We start from the raw sequence: 20,602 nt of genomic DNA, 5'->3' as shown, positions 1-20,602 counted from the left end.
CCATCTGCTCCCGTTGCCTTGTTGTTCTTGAGCTGACGGACGGCCTTTTCTACCTCGTGCAGGGCTTGTACAAGACTAACCCATTAGATGCCATTCCTCAGCAATATGGCCCAATATGATTGTTCCTGGACTGCATTAATTGCCCATGTCTAGTTGCCCTGAGAACGGACTTCTCCTTAAGCCATTGCAGTCCTTGTGGTGATGATGCTCCCAGGATGATGTTGGCTAAGTAATTCCAGGGTATTGACCCAGTGACGATGAAGGAACGGCAATCTATATCCAGGGTGGGAGGGTGTGTGAGGGGAGCTGGAAGGTGGCGGTGTTCCCACGACATCGCTGCTCTTATCATTCTCAGCAGTAGAGGTCACAGGGCTCGGAAGTGCTGTCAAAGTGCTGTAGTGAATTGCTGTAGTGTACCCTGTGCATAGATCACTGCAGCCATGGGGCGCCGGGGGTAGAAGGGGCCGACTCCCCAGCAGCCTTGCCCATTTGGTTCTCTACCATCGAGAAAATCTGAAGCAGTTTGTAGCCAAGTCTGTGCCACCTGCCCGGTTTCAACAATAGTTTATTTGTCCAGGTTACAACAACAACTTGCATTTATATCTGTAATGTATTTACTTCATGGGTTCTTTGCTTAAGAATTCAGAGCAACACATCGCTATTAAGAATGAGTTGGTTTATTAGCAACACATTACACATTAGCAGTTCATCCACCAGGCTCACAACCACCTGCTTCATCGTAGATCCCCCGAACCCAACTGGCTGGGGTTTTATTGAGTCTTGTGAACATCACGTGACTGGCTAAGCCACTCCCAACTCAACAGTTCCACCAACCTGTGAGCCTCCTCATTACTATATTACAATATAGCACCTTTAAAGTAGTTAAACAACACAAGGCTCTTTACAGGAGCATTCTCAACAAAACTTGACACTGAGCCACATAAGGAGACATTAGGACACGTGACTGAAAGCTTGGTCAAAGAGGTAGGTTTTAAGGAGCGTCTAAAAGGAGGAAAGAGAGGTGGAGAGGTGGAGAGCTTTAGGGAGGGAATTCCAGCATTTAGGGCCCAGGCAGCTTAAGGCATGGCCACCAATGGTGGAGCGATTATAATCAGGGATGTGCAAAAGACCAGAATTGGAGAAGTGCAGAGATATCAGGGGGAGGGGCTGGAGGAGATTAAAGATATAGGGAGGGGCAGGGCCATGGAGGGATTTTCAAACAAGGATGAGAATTTTGAAATTGAGGCGTTGCTTAGCCGGGAGCCAATGTAGGTCAGCGAGCACAGGGGTGGTGGGTGAGTGGGACTTGGTGTGAGCGTCATTGAATACTCTACCTAATACTAACTCGGGCTGGGCCACCATAAACCCTCTGTGAAAGGACAAAGTAGGTTGAAAATGATTAAACTCAAAGACTAGGAAAGTGACCAGCAGATAAAAAATTCAAATATTTTAATTTGCAAGATGTTGCTCCCCTTGACATCCCACATAAACAAAAGGGACACATGAAAATGATTTCATTTTTAGATTCCTCAAAAACACATTACTTTGTGAAGGATAAGTGCCAACTGTGGCAGCAGCCAATTCTCTACCTGGCACAATCTACCCATTTCCCTGAACCACTGGTCCTCTCAGTGTGGACCGGGCGACTGCTGTCTGCCCCCTCACCCTGCCCCTGCCTTCCCCCCTGTCCTCACCCTGCCCCTGCCGCTGCTCCCTCTCCACCTCTCCCCCATCTCCCCCCCCGCCCCCTCATCCTGCCCCTTCACCCTGCCCCCTCCCCCTGCCCCTTCCCCCTCTCCTCACCCTCCTGCCCCCTTCTCCTATCTCCTCTCCGCCCCGTCCCCTCCCCGTCTCCTGCCCCTCCCCCAACCCTCCCCCTCCTCTGACCCTCCCCCTCCCCCGACCCTCCCCCTTCTCTGCCCCCTCCCCCGTCCCTCCTCCTGCGCCCTCCTCTGCTCCTCCCCCTTCCTCCCTCCCCCTCCCACTCACCCCTCCCCCGACCCGCCCCCTCCCCGTCCCGCCTCCTGCCTCCTCCTCTGCCCCTATGTATTGCTGGGTGCTGAGGCAGGCCTCGGTGCCATTGAGCTGTGAGTGGTTGTGGGCGAGCTGTGCCTGTGCAGCAAGCGAACGGTCCTGTTGGAATGGAAAGATCCTGAAGGAAGGCCGACGTTGGTTAGGCGGTGTGATTGGGGGCAGGCACTCAGTGTGTGGGAAGGGCAGGTGCCGAGTTGTGAGTCAACTCCTCATGCTGCAGTGTGGTGGTGTTTGAGTCAATTGTTGGTTGGGATGGAGGCTGTAGCACAAGTGTTGCTGAGTAACGCTGTCAGACTGTTGCTGAGTAACACTGTCAGACTGTAGGTGAGTAAGTAACACTGTTAGACTGTTGCTGAGTAACACTGTCAAGCTGTTGCTGAGTAACACTGTCAGAATGTAGGTGAGTAACGCTGTCAGACTGTTGCTGAGTAACACTGTCAGACTGTTGCGAGTAACACTGTCAGACTGTGGGTGAGTAACGCTGTCAGACTGTTGCTGAGTAACGCTGTCAGACTGTTGCTGAGTAACACTGTCGGACTGTTGCTGAGCAACGCTGTCAGACTGTTGCTGAGTAACACTGTCAGACTGTTGCTGAGCAATGCTGTCAGACTGTGGGTGAGCAATGCTGTCAGACTGTGGGTGAGTAACGCTGTCAGACTGTTGCTGAGTAACGCTGTCAGACTGTTGCTGAGTAACACTGTCGGACTGTTGCTGAGCAACGCTGTCAGACTGTGGGTGAGTAACGCTGTCAGACTGTTGCTGAGTAACGCTGTCAGACTGTTGCTGAGTAACACTGTCGGACTGTTGCTGAGTAACACTGTCGGACTGTTGCTGAGTAACACTGTCGGACTGTTGCTGAGTAACACTGTCGGACTGTTGCTGAGTAACACTGTCGGTCTGTTGCTGAGTAACGCTGTCGGACTGTTGCTGAGTAACACTGTCAGACTGTTGCTGAGTAACACTGTCAGACTGTTGCTGAGTAACACTGTCAGACTGTTGCTGAGTAACACTGTCGGACTGTTGCTGAGTAACGCTGTCGGACTGTTGCTGAGTAACACTGTCAGACTGTTGCTGAGTAACACTGTCGGTCTGTTGCTGAGTAACACTGTCGGACTGTTGCTGAGTAACGCTGTCAGACTGTTGCTGAGTAACACTGTCAGACTGTTGCTGAGTAACACTGTCAGACTGTTGCTGAGTAACACTGTCAGACTGTTGCTGAGTAACGCTGTCAGACTGTTGCTGAGTAACACTGTCAGACTGTTGCTGAGTAACACTGTCAGACTGTGGGTGAGTAACGCTGTCAGACTGTTGCTGAGTAACGCTGTCAGACTGTTGCTGAGTAACACTGTCAGACTGTGTGTGAGTAACGCTGTCAGACTGTTGCTGAGTAACACTGTCAGACTGTGGGTGAGTATCGCTGTCAGACTGTTGCTGAGTAACACTGTCAGACTGTGGGTGAGTATCGCTGTCAGACTGTTGCTGAGTAACACTGTCAGACTGTTGCTGAGTAACACTGTCAGACTGTTGCTGAGTAACACTGTCAGACTGTGGGTGAGTAACGCTGTCAGACTGTTGCTGAGTAACGCTGTCAGACTGTTGCTGAGTAACATTGTCAGACTGTTGCTGAGTAACACTGTCAGACTGTGGGTGAGTAACGCTGTCAGACTGTTGCTGAGTAACGCTGTCAGACTGTTGCTGAGTAACACTGTCAGACTGTTGCTGAGTAACACTATCAGACTGTTGCTGAGTAACACTGTCAGACTGTGGGTGAGTAACACTGTCAGACTGTTGCTGAGTAACACTGTCAGACTGTTGCTGAGTAACACTGTCAGACTGTGGGTGAGTAACACTGTCAGACTGTGGGTGAGTAACGCTGTCAGACTGTTGCTGAGTAACACTGTCAGACTGTGGGTGAGTAACACTGTCAGCTGTGGGTGAGTAACGCTGTCAGACTGTTGCTGAGTAACACTGTCAGACTGTGGGTGAGTAACGCTGTCAGACAGCAAGCTTCACATCGAATTACAATGCGTCTACAGCACAGAAACAGGCCATTCAGCCCACAGCTCCGTGCTACTATTTAAGCTTCACATAACCCTCCTCCCACCGCTCTTCATCTCACTTTATCAGCATTACCTCTATCCCCTTCTCCCTCATATGCTTCTCCAGCCTCCCCTTAAATGCATCGATACTATTCACTTCAACCACTCCCTGTGGTAGCGAGTTCCACATTCTCACCACTCTCTGGGTAAAGAAGTTTCTCCTGAATTCCCTACTGGGTTTATTGGTGATTATCTGATGGCCCCTACTTTTGGACTCGTCCCACAAGCGGGAACATTTTCTCCCTGTCTACCCCATTAAACTAGCTGGAGAACGGAGTTTGTGGCGGGGAGCGAAGACAATGGCTTCGCTCTTTCCGATATGTAACTGGAGAAAATTTCTGCTCTTCCGATATTGGATGTCGGACAAGCAGTGTGACAGGTCAGAGACAGTGGAGGGGGTGATGAGGGAGAGCTGGGTGTCGTCAGCGTATGTGCGGAAACTGACACTATGCTTTCGGATGATGTCGCCGAGGGGCAACATATAGATGAGAAATAGGAGGGGCCAAGGATAGATCCTTGGGGACACCAGAGGTAACGATGTGGGGGTGGGAAGAGAAGCCGTTGCACATATACACACACATTCAGCAAGAAGCGATTCGGAATGCGCACCTTGCTGAAAATGGCCCCTTCCCTAAATTGGGTCACTACCCTGGTCAGATTAGCCCTGATTGACTCTGGGATGTGAGGCTGAGTTACATGTCAGTGAGTGCATTTACAAATAGGGCCAGCAGGGGGCCTCGTCATAGTTCGGGTTTGCACAGGGGAACAGAAGCAGCCTTTGTTCAACTCAATCCTGAGCTAAAATAATAATCACAATAACCGAGAGTATAAACTTCACGTCTTGTGGAAACGGTGAGTAGTTCTCCAATGTGCGAGTCCTGAACTATAAATGGGAAGCCCTGTGATCGAACGGCTGCATTGACTGTGCATGAATTATATGTGGCTGCTGGGTTTCTAACCAAAGATAAAACAACATGACTCCTAGAAATAACCCATTTGTTTTAAAGCACGGGGGATTTCTACTTCAATTTAAATATTGCAGAAATAACAAGCGTGAACCTCTCCTACACATATGCATGGGAATGGAGGGTGACAAAGCAAATGTTTAGATAGGGTGGGGTATATTTTCAATATTCAGGCAACACATAGGATATTTCTATATTAACATCCTGCACTTATGCTGTCCATCAGAGATTCTTTCCTACATTACAACAGTGACTACACTTCAAATAAGTACTTCCTTGGCTGCAAAGAGCTTTGGCACGTCCAGTGGTCGTGAAAAGTGCTATACAAATGCAAATCTTTCTTTTTTTCTTTCTTGGAAAAAGCTGCACTCTTGTGACTGCTTCAATTTGGACAAATCAATCAATCAATCAATTAATTAATCAGTCAATCACTTACTTAATCAGTCAATCAATCAGTCACAGTAATCAATGATAGTCAGTCAATCAGTAATCAATGACACAGTCCATCAGTAATCAATGATACAATCAGTCAATCAGTAATCAATGACACAGTCAATCAGTAATCAATGATACAATCAGTCAATCAATAATCAATGACACAATCAGTTAATCAATAATCAATGACACAGTCAGTCAATCGGTAATCAATGATACAATCAGTCAATCAGTCAAACAGTAATCAATGATACAATCAGTCAATCAATAATCAATGACGCAGTCAGTCAATCAGTAATCAATGATACAATCAGTCAGTCAATCAATCTGTCACAGTAATCAATGAATATCAGTCAATCAGTAAACCATGATATACAGTCAATCAGTAATCAATGATAGTCAATCAGTAATCAATGATACAATCAGTCAATCAGTTAATCAGTAATAAATGATAGTCAGTCACTCAATCAATGCTAGTCAGTCAGCCACTTAACCACTCAGTGATACAGTCAATCAGTAATCAATGATACAAGCAATTAGTCAATCAATCACTCTCTCTTCGGTAGTCCCTCGGAGTCGAGGATGACTTGCTTCCTCACTAATATGAGTTCTCAGGTGACTGATGAGACCAATGCGGGATCCTGACCTTCCAGGTCCCAAACTTCATGTTAAAGGGTGGAAGATGCCTGTGTATGAATTATTTTATCGTGGGGTGGCCTTTGCACACCAGCCACCACACGGGTTTGACAGAGCAAGGCCTTGGTCGAGTGGTGAGGGGATCCAAGATGATTGGAGACCAGGCTCTGCTGCATAGACCTAGTATACACACACACACATACTCCTACTGTCCCCCTCCTTCCTTCCCACAGGTCCTCTCTCCCTGGGTTTCAGAGAACGTAGGCCTCTCTACCTCCCTGCTCCCAACCTCGCTGCTCCCGACCTCGCTCCTGGGCCCCGACCTCGCTCCTGGGCCCCGACCTCGCTCCTGGGCCCCGACCTCGCTCCTGGGCCCTGACCTCGCTCCTGGGCCCCGACCTCGCTCCTGGGCCCTGACCTCGCTCCGCTTCTGGGCCGACCTCGCTCCTGGGCCCTGACCTCGCTCCTGGGCTCCAAAACTCGGCTGCTCGTGTCCTAACTCGCACCAAGTCCCGTTCACCCATCACCCCTGTGCTCGCCGAGCTACATTGGCTCCCGGTCCAGCAACATCTCGATTTTAAAATTCTCATCCTCGTGATCAAATCCCTCCAGGGCCTCACCCCTTCCTATCTCTAACATCCTCCGGCCCTACAACCCTCCAAGATCTCTGCCTTCCTCCAAATCTGGCTTCTTACCCATCCCCGACTCCCTTCACCCGTCCATTGGTGGCCGTGCCTTCAGCTACCTGGGCTCTAAGCTCAGGAATTTCCTCCCTAAACCTCTCCGCCTCTCTCTCCTCGTTTAAGACCCTCTTGGATGAGAGTGCAATGGGTGCAGAGGGAGGTTGGGAACAAGGAAATGGCAGAACAATTAAATAAATACTTTGGTTCTGTCTTCATGGAAGAGGACATAAATAATATCCCAGAAATACTAGGGAATCAAGGTTCTAGTGAGCAAGAGGAATTAAAAGAAATGATAATTAGTAAGAAAATAGTGCTGGAGAAACTAATGGGACTGAAGGCCGATAAATCCCCAGGGCCTGATGATCTGCATCCCAGAGTAATAAAATAGGTAGCCATAGAAATAGTAGATGCATTGGTTGTCATCTTCCAAAATTCTATAGATTATGGAACAGTTCCTGCAGATTGGAGGGTGCAAATATAACCCCACTATTTAAAAAAGAAGGGAGAGAGAAAACGGGGAACTATAGACCGGTTAGCCTGGCATCAGTAGTAGGGAAAATGCTGGTGTCTATTATAAAGGATGTGATAACGGCACACTTAGATAATAGTAACGGGATTAGACAAAGTCAACATGGATTTATGAAAGGAAAATCATGTTTGACAAACCTACTGGAGTTTTTTGAGGATGTAACGAATAGAATAGATAAGGGAGAACCAGTGGGTGTAGTGTATTTGGATTTTCAGAAGGCCTTTGATAAAGTCCTACATAAGAGGTTAGTGTGCAAAATTAAAGCACATAGGATTGAAAATTGGTTAACTGACAGGAAACAGAGAGTAGGAATAAACGGGTCTTTTTCGGGGTGGCGGGCAGTGACTAGTGGGTACCACAGGGATCAGTGCTTGGGCCCCAGCTATTCACAATATATATAAATGATTTGGATGAGGGAACCAAATGTAATATTTCCAAGTTTGCTGACGACACAAAACTAGGTGGGATTGTGAGTTGTGAGGAGGATGCAAAGACACTGTGAGGTGATTTAGATAGGTTAAGTGAGTGGACAAACACATGGCAGATGCAGTATAACATGGATAAATGTGAAGTTATCCACTTTGGTAGGAAAAACATAAGGACGAAGTATTTAAATGTTGATGGCTTGGGAAATGTCGATGTACAGAAGGACCTGGGTGTCCTTGTACACCAGTCATTGAAAGCAAACATGCAGGTGCAGCAAACAGTTAGGAAGGCAAATGGTATGTTGTCCTTCATTGCAAGAGGATTTGAGTACAGGAGCAAGGATGTCTTACTCCAGTTATACAGGGCCTTGGTGAGACCACACCTGGAGTATTGTGTGCAGTTTTGGTCTCCTTACCTAAGAAAGGATATATTTGCCATAGAGGGAGTGCAGCGAAGGTTCACCAGACTGATTCCTGGGATGGCAGGACTGTCGTATGAGGAGAGATTGGGTGGACTAGGCCTGTATTCACTAGAGTTGAGAAGAACGAGAGGGGATCTCATTGAAACGTATAAAATTCTGACTGGGTTGGATAGACTGGATGCGGGGAGGATGTTTCCCCGGGGCTGGGAAGTCTAGAACAAAGGGTCACAGTCTCAGGCTATGGGGTAGGAACTTTAGGACCGAGATGAGGAGAAATGTTTTCACTCAGGGTGGTGAACCTGTGGAATTCTCTACCAAGTCAAGTCACTGAATATATTTAAGAGGGAGATAGATAGATTTCTCGAAACAAAAGGCATCAAGGGGTCTGGGGAAAAAGCGGGAATATGGTGTTGAGATAGAGGATCAGCCATGATCATATTGAATGGTGGTGCAGACTCGAAGGGCCAAATGGCCTACTACTGCTCCTATTTTCTATGTTTCTCTGTTTTTATGACACGAAGGGTCACATCTTGGGTCTGAGGTGGGTCAGTTGAGGGGGGTAGGAGGTGGTGGGCACTCTGTGGGAGGTCTGAGGCCATGCCCCACACATGGCATGCGTGTGGGGGGTCTAGCAGGGGGGAGAAGAATGCAGGCTGGGATCAGGCTGAATCTAGGCCCGAGATTGGATGAGGCCATAATGGGCCCAGTGCAGGCCTGGACTGAGGCTCAGGGTGAGCCTCAACTCAGAGTTGGCTGTGGGGGTTCAGCAGTTGGACGAGGAGTGGGGTTGGGGGGTACGGGGCTGATCTGAGATCAGCTTCCATGAAGTATGAGGTCAAATATGGTCATCGGATGACAGGGGCAGGAAGTACCAGGGAGCACCACCAATGGAACAACATTACCAGGACCAATGACAGAAGGGATTTGGTGGTCACATGGTTCCACAGACTAATCATATTGCTCGATATGAACTCAGTATTTTTCTGTAACAGATTTAGCAAAGAAGTTCGTAAACGAAGACAAATAAAGTGTTAATTCTCCAATGAACGCAAGCAAATCACTTGCATTTCTATAGCGCCTTTCACCACCTCAAGACGTCCCGGAGCGCTTTACAGCCAATGAAGTACTTTTTGGAGTGCAGTCACTGATGTAATGTGGGAAACGCAGCAGCCACTTTGCGCACAGCAAGCTTGCACAAACAGCAATGTGATAATGACCAGATAAACTGTTTTGGAGATGTTGGTTGAGGGATAAATATTGGCCCCAGGACACTGGGGATAACTCCCCTGCTCTTCTTCAAAATAGTACTGTGGGATCTTTTACGTCCACCTGAGAGAGCAGATGGGGCCTCGGTTTAACGTCTCACCCAAAAGACGTCACCTCTGATAGTGCAGTGCTCCCTCAGCACTGCATTGGAGTGTCAGCCTGGATTAAATGGACTCTGTTGCTATGTCCAAAACTGAAGAGTGGGCAAGGGAAGGGATCATGATCTGGGACTTGTTGCTGGTGATGAAAATGCATTGAACACATTAATCACAAATATGTTTCACATCATGAAATACACGAGTGAGAGGAGATGATCGACTTTGATTACAAAGACATACTTTTGGGGTCAAGTCATTCGGTTGGAATGCTACTCAGAACCAAACCACTGGTAAGCCCATTGAGCAGGGGCAAGAAGCAGAATGCGGCAGAGCAAGGTACCAGATGAGTTAATGGTATGAATCCGGGGCAGCTGTACAATCCCGCAGACTGATTCTGCACTGGTTAACCCATCTCCTGTACCCATGGAATAAACACAGCATTTAACAACTTCCTGTGCTGGCTCCTCTGTTTATCTTATGGAGAGTGCTAATGAGATGTGAAAAGTCGTGGGGGGGTGGGTGGGGGTGGGGGGTGGGTGGGGATGAGTGGCCTAAGGCCCACTGTCACAATGACAGTTATACATAGGATGCACAGCTCCACAAATGAGAGAGTGAAAATATTTCATTTCAACAGCATACACCCATCATTATTCCAGCTTCCAGAGAATTTGACCAGAATCTTAACTCGACCAGCCGCATAAATACTGTGGCTGCACGAGCAGGTCAGAGGCTGGGTATTCTGTGGCGAGTGTCTCACCTCCTGACTCCCTAAAGCCTTTCCACCATCGACACGGCATTAATCAGGAGTGTGATGGAATACTTTCCACTTGCCAGCTCCAACAACATCCAAGAAGCTCGACCCCATCCAGGACAAAGCAGCCCGCTTGATTGGCACCACCTTCAACATTCACTCCCTCCACCACCGGCTGCAGTGTGCACCATCTACAAGATGCATCTGTTTGTGCCTCTTCTCCGGATCATCCACCGAAGTTAAGGCGGGAGATTGGTGAACACTGCAGGTTTAACGTTAGCGCAAAGCCAACAAAGCTTCACGGCGTTGCAAAATGTGCAGTAACTCGCCAAGGCTTCTTCGGCAGCACCTCCCAAATACGCCACCTCTACCACCGAGAAGGACAAGGGCAGCAGCCATGTGGGAACACCACCATCTGCGAGTCACACGCCATCCTGACTTGAAAACGTATCACCATGCCTTAACCGTCGCTGGGTCAAAACCTTGGAAGTCCCTCCCTCACAGCACTGTGGGAGTACCTTCACCACAGGGACTGCAGTGGTTCAAGGCGGCGGCTCACCACCTTCTCAAGGGCAATTCGGGATGGGCAATAAATGACGGCCTTGCTAGCGTCGCCCACATCCCGTGAATTAATAAAAAAGGACTATATATGTATATATTGTATATATACAGTATGTAATGGTACATATATAATGTATATGATCTCCTGAGGCAATGCTCACAGCGAGACTTCAATCCAGTATTTTTGTCTCTCATTCTGTCCCCTGACCCACCTCTCTTTGCTCCACATTTCCTTTCCCTTTTCCTGATCTATCTCTCCGCCCCATGATCTCTCTCTGTTCTTTAATCTATCTGCAGGATCTTTCCACCTCTCCCATGCCCCAATCTTGCTCGCTCCATTCCTGCCTCTCCCCAGGGCTGCCCAGTGAGTGTTGTACCTATCTGCCTCTCCCCAGGGCTGCCCAGTGAGTGTTGTGCCTATCTGCCTCTCCCCAGGGCTGCCCAGTGAGTGTTGTGCCTATCTGCCTCTCCCGTGTTCCATTAGTGCCAGCTTTCTGCATTTCTCAATCTCACCCGTATCTCCAGTATGGTTTTCTCTCACAGGGTTCTGTTTTTCTTTATACCGATTCATCCCTGCTGTGCCTCTATTTCCATAGCTCTCTCTCTCTGTAATCTGTTCCATCTAGCTATTTGCCCTTTGACCCTTTGTACCCATGTCTCCCCTTCTCTCTGCTCCCTGATTTTCCCCTGTTCCTCTGCTACAATGCCTTGGGCTGCCTCCCGTGTCTCTCTTCACTGTCTAACCTGCTCGCTCTGTCTTGGAACACAGGAACGAGAGAAAGCCATTCAGCCCCTCCAGCCTGTTCTGACATTCATTTAGATCATGACTGCTCTGTATCTTAACTCCATCTATCCGCCTGGGTTCCATAACCCTCAATACCCTTGTCTAACAAAAATCCTTCTTGAAATGTTCAATTGACTTCCCAGCCTCAACAGCTTTTTGGGGGAGAGGGTTCCCGATTCCCTCCACCCTTTGTGTGAAGAAGTGCTTCCTGACTTCATCCCTGAATAGCCTGGCTCCAATTTTAAGGTGATGCCCCCTTGTTCTGGACTCCCCGCACCAGAGGAAATGTTTTTTCTCTATCCACCCTATCAACTTCTTTAATCCTCTTAAACACCTCACCCACAAAATTCGGCAGCTTGACGCCAGCAGTTATGGCCATTTTTTTTTAATGGCGCCTGACTCGCTCCCGCCCACTCCTGGTGCAGCGCACGCTGTTGGCCACCTTGGTGAGGACATTAGGGCGGTACGTGCGTGCTTGCAGCGGCAGTATGCAAGGTAGGCAGATTGTGGCATCAGTCAGCGCGCAATGCTGAATTGACCTACAACCTGCTAATTTCAAAGTCGCTGCCCCATTCAACACACGAGGGCTCCCCTCCCCCACCCTCACCAGCGCCAAGTTGGCTATTTGTTCTTGTACTGGCTCCTGCAAAGTTTGCATGGATCATCATCATCATCGGCAATCCCTCGGAATCGAGGAAGACTTGCTTCCACTCTTAACATGAATCCTTAGGTGACTGTACAGTCCAATACGGGAATTACAGACCCTGTCACAGGGGGGACAGACAGACGTTGAAGGAAAGGGAGGGTGGGACTGGTTTGCCGCACGCTCCTTCCGCTGCCTGCGCTTGGTTTCTGCATGCTCTCGGCGACGAGACTGGAGGTGCTCAGCGCCCTCCCAGATGCACTTCCTCCACTTAGGGCGGACTTTGGCCAGGGACTCCCAGGTGTCAGTGGGGATGTTGCACTTTATCAGGGAAGCGTTGAGGGTGTCCTTGAAACGTTTCGGCTGCCCACCTTTGGCTCGTACTGGGTTGCTGGCAGAGATTTGAAAAGTTGTTAAAGTGAGCAGAGAGTGCTGCTGGATGTTGGGAAGGTGCTGGCTGCTACTGGAAGGTGTGTGACTACATCCCTTGCTCCCAGTCCTGGGGGCTCTACTTGGAGCGCCCCTCACGCTGCAGCACGACAGGGAGACGGAGTAGAGGCAGCAGAGACAAGCTGCCACAGACGGAGGAGGAGGAGGTCACTCAACAGGAGGCCTTACCCACCTAGGGTCTTCCGACATCACTTCTCTTACCTCCACTTAAGCGAGGAGCAGTGTAATAGGAGGCTCTGCTTCAGAAACGAGGTGGTCACAGGACTCTGCCACCTCCTGCAACCAGACCTGCAGCCTGAGAGCAGGTGACCACCGCTCTCCCAGGGCAGTCAAGGTCACCTTGGCCCTCAATTCCTTCGCCAGCGGATCCTTCCATCTGAAGCATGAGATATAACAAACATCTCACAGTTTGCCGTCCATCACTGCATCTTGGAGGTCACAGAGGCACAGTACGCCAGGAGCAGAGAGAAGCAGGATGAGCGTGCATGTGGTTTTGGTGGGATATCGCGATTCCCCGTGGTGCAGGAGCCATTGACTGCACCCACGGGCACCGCAATACCAATACTGAGATGTTCTGTAACTGCAAGGGCTACCACTCACTTAATGTGCAGTTGACCATGCCCAACACATCGTGATCCTGGAAGTAGCCATGAGTCAGCATGGATTTCTGAAGGGGAAGTCATGTTTGACAAACTTGCTGGAATTCTTTGAGGATGTAACGAAAAGAGTGGATAAAGGGGAACCAGTGGATGTGGTGTATTTGGACTTCCAAAAGGCGCCCCATAAAAGGTTACTGCCCAAGATAAAAGTTCATGAGGTTGAGGGTAATATATTAGCATGGATAGAGGCTAACTAACAGAGAACAGAGAGTCGGGATAAATGGCAATCAGCAACTAGTGGGGTGCCGCAGGGATCGGTGCTGGGACCCCAACTATTTACAATCTACATTAATGACTTGGAAGAAGGCACCGAGTGTAACGTAGCCAAGTTTGCTGATGATACAAAGATGGGAGGAAAAGCAATGTGTTAGGAAGACACAAAAAATCTGCAAAAGGACATAGACAGGCTAAGTGAGTGGGCAAAAATTTGGCAGATGGAGTATAATGATGGAAAGTGTGAGGTCATGCACTTTGCCAGAAAAAAATCATTATTTAAATGGAGAAAGATTGCAAAGTGCTGCAGTACAGCGGGACCTGGGGGTACTTGTGCATGAAACACAAAAGGATAGTATGCAGGTACAACAAGTGATCAGGAAGGCCAATGGTATCTTGGCCTTTATTGCAAAGGGGATGGAGTATAAAAGCAGGGAAGTCTTATTACAGTTATACAGGGTATTGGTGAGGCCACACCTGGAATACTGCGTGCAGTTTTGGTTTCCATATTTACGAAAGAATATACTTGCTTTGGAGGCAGTTCAGAGAAGGTTCACTAGGTTGATTCCAGGGATGAGGGGGTTGACTAATGAGGAAAGGTTGAGTAGGTTGGGCCTCTACTCATTGGAATTCAGAAGAATGAGAGGTGATCTTATCGAAACGTATAAGGTTATGAGGGGTCTTGACAAGGTGGATGCAGAGAGGATGTTTCCACTGATGGGGGAGACTAGAACTAGAGGGCATAATCTTAGAATAAGGGGCCGCTCATTTAAAACTGAGATGAGGAGAAATTTCTTCTCTCAGGGGGTTGTAAACCTGTGGAATTCACTGCCTCAGAGAGCCGCGGAAGCTGGGACATTGAATAAATTTAAGACAGAAATAGACAAAACGATAAGGGGATAAGGGGTTATGGGGAGCGGGCGGGGAAGTGGACCTGAGTCCATGATCAGATCAGCCATGGTCTTATTGAATGGCGGAGCAGGTTCGGGGGGCCGTAAGGCCTACTCCTGCTCCTATTTCTTATGTGCTTATGTTCTTATTTATTCTACGCCAGAATGGTGTGGCAGCAATATTCCAGTCACCATGTCAAACCCGACGGTGACTGCTCGGGAACAAGAACTATCCGCTTTGCACCGGGCTGATGACGCCCCTCTGCAATCCCACACCTCTGCCCAGCATTCATATAATGATAGCCATGCCGGCACCAGGAACGGCATCGAGCACACCATTGGAGTGCTCAAGCCACGGTTCCGCTGCCTTGACCACTGGGGAGGAGCCCTCCACTACAGGCCAGAGCGGGTGTCCCAATCCGTGGTGGCCTGCTGCATCCTATACAACTTGGTCATCATGAGGTCGCTGCACCACGGGTTTTAAGACCACCTCAGGAGGAAGAGGAAGAGGAGAAGGGGGAGGGCGCTGAAGGGGAGGATGAGGGGGAGGAAGAGGAAGAGGAGGCAGAGGAGGAGGAGAAGGAGGAGGAGGAATGGTAAGGGGAAGGGGAAAGGGATGGGAAAGGGGAGTTGGAGGAGGAGGAGGGGAAGGGGACGGGGAAGGGGAAGAGGAGTTGCATGAAGAGTTGGAGGAGGCAGGCTGCACATCCACGTTCCGGATGGGCTGTCTGTGAGTACATCCTGCTTACCCTGAATGAAACCCCAGGTCGCTGCTGCTCAACACTTCCCCAACTTACCATCCCTCTGTCACAGAATATCACAGCAGCCTCTTGGCTACAATGCAGCGATGAAAGCCACCACCAAACAAACATTCCAAACATAATTTATAAATGATTAATTCCAATACTCCATAACAAAGTCAATTCATCACACTTCTGTATTCCCATAGTGCCTATTGGTTAAGTGCTGTTGCCTGTCCTAGTACTAGTCCTATGAAGTGCTTGCCCGGTTCCTGCAGCATGGCTGGTGGAAGGCTGCTGACTTTCAGTGAGTGAGACTGCAGATAGCTTTGCAGGGTGACCTCGAGCAGCTTTGGGCCTAGAATGCCCGGCTGCAGTCTGCACCACCTTGGCATGGGCGTCGGTGGTCTGGGCTGGTTGGACAACAGGCAGCAGCAAGGATGAGCTGAGGCAGGGGCGGAGACAGGCAATGTTACGGAGGTGGAAATAAGCGATTTAAGTTATGCTGCAGATATGTGGCCGGAAGCTCATCTGCTGCTGAAAACCTCATCCATGCCTTTGTTACCTCTAGACTTGACTACAACTCACTCCTGGCTGGCCTCCCACATTATACCCTACGTAAACACGAGGTCATCCAAAACTCTGCTGCCCCGCGACCTAACTCACACCAAGTCCCGCTCACCCATCACCCCTGTGCTCACTGCCCCGTTTCCTAACTCGCACCAAGTCCCGCTCACCCATCACCCCTGTGCTCACTGCCCCGCGACCTAACTCGCACCAAGTCCCGCTCACCCATCACCCCTGTGCTCACTGCCCCGCGTCCTAACTCGCACCAAGTCCCGCTCACCCATCACCCCTGTGCTCACTGCCCCGTGTCCTAACTCGCACCAAGTCCCGCTCACCTATCACCCCTGTGCTCACTGCCCCGTGTCCTAACTCGCACCAAGTCCCGCTCACCCATCACCCCTGTGCTCGCCGACCTACATTGAAACCTAGGTTGTGAACAGTCTGGTTCAGCCTCAGACAGATACCAGGAAGAGGGATGGAGTCGGTGGCTAGGGAATGCAGTTTGTGGCGGCGGCCAAAGACAATGTCTTTGGTCTTCCCAAAATTTAATTGGAGAAAATTTCTGCTCATCCAGAAGTGGATGTCGGACAAGCAGTCTGACAATTTAGAGACCATGGAAGGGTCGAGAGAAGTGGTGGTGAGGTAGAGCTGGGTGTCATCTGTGTACATGTGGAAACTGACGCTGTGTTTTCTGATGATGTTGCCAAGGGGCAACATGTAGATGAGAAATAGGAGGGGGCCAAGGTTAGATCCTTGGGGGACACCAGAAGTAACAATGCAGGGTGGGAAGAGAAGCCATTGCAGGAGATTTTCTGGCTACGATTAGATAGTTAAGAATGGAACCAGGCGAGTGCAGTCCCACCCAGATTGGCGATGGTGTAGAGGTGTTGGAGTAGGATGGAGTGGTCAACCATGTCAAAGGCTCCCATTCCCAGACCTTGACTCCCATTCCTAGACCTAATCTTCTATTCCCAGACCCAGACTCCCATTTCCAGACCCTGACTCCCATTCCCAGACCCTGGCTCCCATTCCCAGACCCAGTCTCCTATTCCCAGACCCAGACACCCATTCCCAGATACCGACTCACATTCCCTAACCCTGTCTCCCATTCCCAGGCACTATCTCCCATTCCTGACCCTGTCTTCCATTCCTGATCCTGTCTCCCATTCTCAGACCCTGATTCCCATTCCTACAACCTGACTCCCATTCCCAGACCTTGACAAAAACAACCTGTATTTATATAGCACCTTTAATGTAGTAAAACATCAGAAGGTGCTTCACAACAGTGATATAAAACAAACATAAGAAAAATAACGGCAGGTGACCAAAAGCTTGGTCAAAGAGGTAGGTTTTAAGGTGCATCTTAAAGGAGGAAAAAGAGGTAGAGAAGCAGAGAGGTTTAGGGAGAGAGTTCCAGAGTTTGGGGCCCAGGCAGTTGAAGGCACGGCCACCAATGACTCAGCAGGATGCTCACAAGGGCAGAATTATAGGAGCGCAGTCATCTCGGGGGGTTGTGAGGCTGGAGGAGATTACAGAGATAGGGAGGGATGAGGCCATGGAGGGATTTGAAGACAAGGATGAGAATTTTGAAATCGAGGCATTGCTTAACAGAGAGCCAATGTAGGTCAGCGAGCACAGGTGATGAGTGAATGGGACTTGGTGTGAGTTAGGACACAGGCAGCAGAGTTTTGGATCACTTCTAGTTTACGTAGGGTAGAATGTGGGAGGCCAGCCAGGAATGAGTTGTAGTCAAGTCTCGAGGTAACAAAGGCATGGATGAGTGTTTCAGCAGCAGATGAGCTGAGGCAGGGGCAGAGGCTTGCAATGTTACAGAGGTGGAAATAGGCGGTCTTAGTTATGCCACGGATATGTGGCCGGAAGCTCTTTTTGGGGTCAAATATGACACTAGGTTGTGAACAGTCTGGTTTAGCCTCAGACAGATACCAGGGAGAGGGATGGAGTCGGTGGCTAGGGAATGCAGTTTGTGGCGGGGACCAAAGGCAATGGCTTCGGTCTGCCCAATATTTAATTGGAGAAAATTTCTGCTCATCCATAACTGGATGTCGGACAAGCAGTCTGACAATTTAGAGACCGTGGAGGGGTTGAGAGAAGTGGTGGTGAGGTAGAGCTGGGTGTCATCAGTGTACATGTGGAAACTGATGCTGCGTTTTTGGATGATGTCTCCGAGGGGCAACATATAGATGAGAAATAGGAGGGAGCCAAGCATAGAGATAACGATGCGGGAGTGGGAAGAGAAGCCATTGCAGGTGATTCTCTGGCTACGATTAGATCGATAAGAATGGAACCAGGTGAGTGCAGTCCCACCCAGCTGGACGATGGTGGAGAGGCGTTGGAGGAGGATGGAGTGGTCAACTATGTCAAAGGCTCCCATTCTCACACCCTGACTCCTATTCCTGACCCCGACTCCCATTCCCAGACTCCTATTCCTTGACTCCCATTCCCAGACTTTCCCAGATCCATTCTCCCATTCCCAGACCCTGACTCCCATTCCCAGATCACAGTTCAGGAAACTACACTTCCCAGCGACCAAGGCTGTGGGCAGGGACCGTCGCCAGATCAGAGCGGCCGCAAGAAACGAAAGTTCCCTTTAACTGCTAGATTTACAATGTCGCTGTGACGGGGCGGGTGGGTCGATATCCCGGGAAGGATCCCGAGCCCCAGCCTAGGAGGGGTAGCGCTGAGCGGCGTGTGCAGGCGGGGGCTGGGGCGGCCGGTTTGGAGACGCTCCCCGGGAAGGGCAGGAATGTGCTGGCGCTGAGCGAGCGGGCGGATCGCAGCGGAGCTCCGGGGCAGGAGCCTGGTCAGGGCAGGGTCCGGAGCCCGCACACCCCCCAGGACCCCGGCACAGCCAGCTCCCGGAGCCGTACGCCCCGCCATGGCCGAACCGCTACTCCGCAAAACTTTCGCCAAACTTCGAGCCAGGAGAAGGAAAAGTCTGAAGGGCGGCCGGAGTGAAGGTACCCGAGAGTGGGAGAGGGACTGAGGGAGGGGAGGAGAGAGTGATGGGGAGAGGGGGAGAGAGAGAGAGAGAGAGAGAGGGAGGGAGGGAGGGAAGGAAGGAAGGAAGGAGAGATGGAGTAGGACAGAGGGAGAGCTGGAGGGAGAGAAGGGGAGGGAGTGAGTGAGTGGGATGGGGGGGGGGGGGGATAGAGGGAGTTGGAGCGAGGAGATGGAGAGTGGGAGGGAGAGAGGGATGGGGATTAGGAGAATATGGAGAGGGAGGGATAGATGGAAAGAGAAGGAGGAGGAGGAGTAGTGAGAGATAGAGATAGAGGGGAATAGAGAGAGCGAGAGAGAGCCGGGCAGATAGAGAGGGGTGAGAGAGAGAGAAAGAACGGAGTGAGGGGAGACAGGATGAGGGGTTGGAGAGGGAGAGGTTTGAGGATAGGAGAATGAGGGTGGAGAGGGGGTGAGGCACTGAGGTAACCTAAATAAGAACAGATTGGAAAGATTGTGTGAACAGGGGGAGCGTGTGTGTCTGAGTGCCCAGCTCTGTGTCGAGGTTTTTAATGTGTACTCGGGGTGTGAGGAAGGCTGCAGTTGTTGCCTTCAGGGGGTTGTGATGGGGTGGTGTTCCCCCAGTGGTGTTAGGTAGGGATAGCGAGGATATAAATTCGGTGATGGAATGGGGTTATGTGTCCAGGTCAGCATGGTTTGTGATGTGGTGTACAGGTCCTGCTGAATGTGGGCATGGACTGCTTCATTATCAGAGGAGTTGCAAATCGAGTTGAATACTGTGGCATCGCCATTGAACAGTGCTTCTGACCTTATGATGGAGGGAAGGTCACTGATGAAGCAGCTGAAGATGGTTGAACTCCAGATCGATGCCCTCAGGAACTCCTGGGGCTGAGATGATTGGCCTCCAACAACCGCAACCATCTCCCATTGTATGATTGCAGAGACTGGAGGCATTCCTCCTGACCCCAGTTCTGCGAGGGCTCCTTGGTCCCATACTAGGTCGAATGATGCTTCGATGTTGCGGGTCGACACTCTCGCCTGTCCGCTGGTATTTAGCTCGAGGCCATGTCTGGATCATTGGCTGTAAAGAAGTCTGGAGTTGAGGGTCTCTGCCAGAACCCCAATGCCGTATCGGTTATTGGGGAAATGCTGTACCTGAATGGCGGGGGTAGTTTTATGGGGAAACTAATTTGCAGCATTCAAATGGGGGAAGGGACTGTGTCTGAATGGGGGAACATTTACACAGCGGAGAGGCGGCATTTATGTGGAGAATTGTGATGTTGAGTGACAATTATAGAATCATGGTAACAGCACAGAAGGAGGCCATTCGGCCCATCGAGCCCGTGTCGGCTCTCCAAGAGCATTTCAGCTAGTTCCCCGCCCCCCTAGCTGTTTCCCCATGGCCCTGCAAATCAGATACTTATCCAATTCCCTTTTGAAAGCTATGATTGAGTCTGCCTCCATCACCCTTTCAGGCCGTGCATTCCAGATCATAACCACTCGCTGCGTAAATTTTTTTTTCCTCATGTCATCTTTGGTTCTTCTGCCAATCACCTTAACTCTGTGTCCTCTGGTTCTCCACCCTTCCACCAATGGGAACAGTTTCTCTCTATCTACTCTGTCTAGACCCCTCATGATTTTGAACACCTCCATCAAATCTCCTCTCAACCTTCTCTGCTCCAGGAGGGCAACCCCAGCTTCTCCAGTCTATCCACGTAACTGAAGTCCCTCATCCCTGGAATCATTCTCGTAAATCTTTTCTGCCGCCTCTCT

The 20,602-nt window shown here is 50.0% G+C and overlaps 2 protein-coding genes across 2 annotated transcripts in view; one reads left to right on the top strand and one right to left on the bottom strand.

Moving 5' to 3' along the window:
* Window positions 1-2,235: 2,235 nt before the first annotated feature.
* LOC139237855 (fap1 adhesin-like) lies at window positions 2,236-18,748 on the bottom strand. The gene is made up of 3 exons (XM_070867080.1): window positions 18,476-18,748; window positions 9,131-9,211; window positions 2,236-3,939 (listed from the first exon to the last, which is right to left on the bottom strand). Exons 1-3 carry the CDS (start codon window positions 18,746-18,748, stop codon window positions 2,236-2,238), a joined length of 2,058 nt encoding a protein of 685 aa, XP_070723181.1.
* The window catches only part of LOC139237996 (rho GTPase-activating protein SYDE1-like), a 116,117-nt gene continuing 114,186 nt past the window's right edge, over window positions 18,672-20,602 (top strand). The window contains exon 1 of the mRNA XM_070867381.1: window positions 18,672-18,828. Within this exon, the coding sequence (XP_070723482.1) occupies window positions 18,747-18,828 (82 nt within the window). The 5' untranslated portion in view covers window positions 18,672-18,746. The remainder of the gene's footprint in view (window positions 18,829-20,602) is intronic.

The sequence above is a fragment of the Pristiophorus japonicus genome, chromosome 24 (genome assembly GCF_044704955.1).
Source record: "Pristiophorus japonicus isolate sPriJap1 chromosome 24, sPriJap1.hap1, whole genome shotgun sequence".
Lineage (NCBI taxonomy): Eukaryota > Metazoa > Chordata > Chondrichthyes > Pristiophoridae > Pristiophorus > Pristiophorus japonicus.
Note: the sequence above shows the minus strand (reverse complement) of the source record. Positions and strands in the feature narration are given on the sequence as shown.